This window comes from Setaria viridis, chromosome 9, assembly GCF_005286985.2.
Source record: "Setaria viridis chromosome 9, Setaria_viridis_v4.0, whole genome shotgun sequence".
NCBI lineage: Eukaryota > Viridiplantae > Streptophyta > Magnoliopsida > Poales > Poaceae > Setaria > Setaria viridis.
The window spans coordinates 9,971,902-9,975,290 of NC_048271.2; the positions used below are offsets into that span (position 1 = coordinate 9,971,902).

Consider the following 3,389-nt stretch of genomic DNA (forward strand, 5'->3'; position numbering starts at 1 on the left):
CGCCGGGATCCCGAAATAGGCCGCGCCCAGCTGAAAGTAACAGTGGGCGAGCCACTAGCTAGCTAACCACCTCCCCACCCCCCGTTAATGGCGTTGCGTCGCCGTCGATTCTTAATTACGACGACGCCCCGGCCCCCTAATTGCGGTGGGGGCCACCGCCCCGTGAGAGCGACGAGCAGCGGCCACAGATATAAGCGCGCGTCCCCTCCTCGTCCTCCCTCCTCCGCCTCTCACTCTCTCCCCTCTTCCCCTCCACCCCCACCTCCGTTTCTCCGGCCGCCTCCCTACCTCCTCCACCCCGGGCGCGAGAGATTTCCACACACACACAAAAAAAATCCCCCCAATCCTCAGCACCCGCCGGCCTCCAGGGGTCCAGGGGATCCGTCGCCCGCCTGCCCACCCGCCTCCTCAGCGCGGCTCCTGGATCCGCCATTCCCGGTTCCGCGGCCGGTTTTCCTGTCCCGGCTGCGCCTCTTCTTGGCTGGGCCTGCGCTGTCTCGCCCCGCTATTGGCTCGCGCCTTGCTGGCTCGCCGTTACCGGATCTCGAGAGCCAGGTCCGCCCCCGCGCGCGATGGGGCTCGATCAGCTCGGAGCCTAGGGGGGCGCGGGCGCCATTCGCTCGCCATTTGTGGAGGGAAGCCATTTCTCCGGTCCGTTTCATCCTTTCTGCCTCGAAATCTCCCGATTGTTCTTCTGTCGTGTTCCAATTGCTAGCACCCAAATCGCAAGATCCAGGTCGCCGGGCCTTTTTCCCTGCGCCCAATTTGAGGCGGTCTGTCCACATCAATCGCTCTCAAATCCCCGCTGCTTTTTCTCTCGGAGAAAAATCTGATCCCTGCTCCCCACCGCCACCAAACCACGCACCCGAGATCCGCCGCTGCATTGGCCGCGGGCTGCTCGCATTCTGCGGATCCTGACCTGAGGGGCCGCAGGCGCGGCAGCCGCTGCCCGGAGATGACTCCGCCGGCGACGACGCCCTACACCTCGCCGTTCGTGCTTTCCCTGCTCCTGCTCCTCTCCATCCCCGTCGTCTTCCTCCTCGCGCCGCGCCTGCTCCCGCCCAAGACGCTCCCGGCCATCCCGGACGCCGACGAGTCCGACGACCTCGCCCTCTTCCGCCGCGCCATCCTCTCCTCCTCTTCGGCGACCCCTGCTTCGCCCGCCTCCGCCGCCTCCTACTTCTTCCGCCGCCGCCCGTCACCCAAGATCGCCTTCCTCTTCCTCACCAACTCCGACCTCGTCTTCTCACCGCTCTGGGAGAAGTTCTTCCGCGGCCACAAGAACCTCTTCAACCTCTACGTCCACGCTGACCCCTACTCCGTCCTTGAGCTGCCGCCCACGCCTTCCTTCCGGGGCCGCTTCGTCCCCGCCAAGGCCACGCAGCGCGCCTCCCCCACCCTCATCTCTGCCGCGCGCCGCCTCCTTGCCACAGCGCTCCTAGATGACCCCAATAACCAGTTCTTCGCTCTCATCTCGCAGTCTTGCATCCCGCTCCACCCGTTCCCCACCCTCTACAACGCCCTCCTCTCCGAAACTGCTGGTCCTCATAACCGCCACCGCAGCTTCATAGAGATAATGGACAACATGGATAATGACACCACGCTGCTGCACGACAGGTACTACGCCCGAGGTGATGACGTGATGCTCCCAGAGGTTCCGTATGACCAGTTCCGTGCTGGATCGCAGTTTTTTGTGCTCGCAAGAAGGCATGCCATCATGGTGGTGAGGGATATGCGGCTTTGGAAGAAGTTCAAGCAACCCTGTCTAATCCAGCGCAGGGATTCATGCTATCCAGAGGAGCACTACTTCCCCACATTGCTGGATATGCAGGATCCTGAGGGTTGCACCAAGTATACCTTGACGAGGGTAAATTGGACAGATTCAGTGGCAGGCCACCCACACATGTACGGGCCTGGAGAGGTATCAGCGAGCCTGATCAGGGAGCTGAGGAAGTCAAACAACACACATTCATATATGTTTGCCCGCAAGTTTTCTCCCGAGTGCCTTGAGCCGCTGATGGAGATTGCGGATTCAGTCATCCTACGGGATTAGGCCTGAAGCAACCCTCATCATTTGATGGTGTCAGAGTTTATACACTGAAATGAATGAGGTACGGAAACGTGCACTTGCTGCGGCCTTTCCAAAAGAATCAATCTTCTTCTATTTAGGTGTTGTGTTGAGAGAAATGTCTCCAAATGGAGTGTACATACTACGGAATGTGAGAGTATTAGGTTGTCCAGTAATCTGTATGCTTAACAATTTCATAATAAAGTGGCATACTACATTAGATCGCTGTTGTCTCATCAATTGGAATGGTTGTAGCGTTAAGATGTTTTGTCAGGCAATGCAAGCATTCTGCTTCTGTTAGATCGAGGGAAATGCTGGCAGGACTATTGGTCTATATGGTTCATCAAGTACTGCTGAACAGTGATCAGTTTTCATCTTGGAATGTAGAAATAAACTTTCATCTTGGAATGTAGAAATAAACTTCGTTTGGTAATTGTTTCTGTTTGTAGTGGAAGAATCCCCTCCCCACAAAATTGCATTATGATATTCAATGCAATGTTCAATGTATAATACCTACTGTCTGTTTCTTAATACTGCCAAACCTGCAATGCCTTGCACTGCGGTCTCCTTGAGGATTGCTTTTACTGTAGTAGATCCTGCAAATCGCAATGTAAATTTGTAGTGCCTTCTTCTTGATCTTTTAAAACTAGTTATATATTTTTCTGCCACATTGTGATGCTTCTTGGTTCTGCAAATCTTGTTCTTCATGTTTCAGGCATCGAAGAAATGCTTGGGTGCAATGCTATTTTCACCTCCACTGTGATTGGATGGGCAGTCAAGTAGCTGTCCATCTCTGCCCTCTAAAACCTTCTTGAGGAACAACATAGCCCCTTAGTGCCGTTGTTCTCTTCGTGGGAAGAGGTGCTCCTGCTCTGAGAGGAGTATGGTATGGCTACGAAAGTACGAATTGTCCCTTTGTGAGACTGAGTAGGTACTTTGAATGCAACAGTTACTCGTCAAGTGATAGGGCAGCAGTTAGTGTGATCATCCTATGTATTACATGGAGGCACTCTTGTGAATACAGGCAGTGATGGTTTGTAGATTGTTGAATATGTACCAATTACATAGTTTATTATAAGTTTGCAAGTCTGTTAGTTTTGATGGCTTAGCCTGTCTCGTGTTGCTGCTGCCTTGCTCTTTTAACTTTAAGTCATTGTGTCACTTAATAGTGATAAAAAAACTATTTATCATGAAATAGCATAATCGACTTTGGGTGCAGGATGATTTTGTATGAATAAAACTGAGGGAGGAGAAAAGGGAGGGCCAAACTGCACTGAACAGAACAATTTGTGACCTTAAACCCTAATATGCCAAAAGTTGG

The 3,389-nt window shown here is 53.4% G+C and overlaps 1 protein-coding gene across 1 annotated transcript; it reads left to right on the forward strand.

Moving 5' to 3' along the window:
- Positions 1-214: 214 nt before the first annotated feature.
- On the forward strand, positions 215-3,176 carry LOC117839719 (glycosyltransferase BC10). Its single transcript, XM_034720125.2, has 2 exons — positions 215-2,111; positions 2,784-3,176. Exon 1 carries the CDS (start codon positions 956-958, stop codon positions 2,051-2,053), a length of 1,098 nt encoding a protein of 365 aa, XP_034576016.1. The 5' UTR covers positions 215-955; the 3' UTR covers positions 2,054-2,111; positions 2,784-3,176.
- The last annotated feature ends 213 nt before the right edge of the window (positions 3,177-3,389 follow it).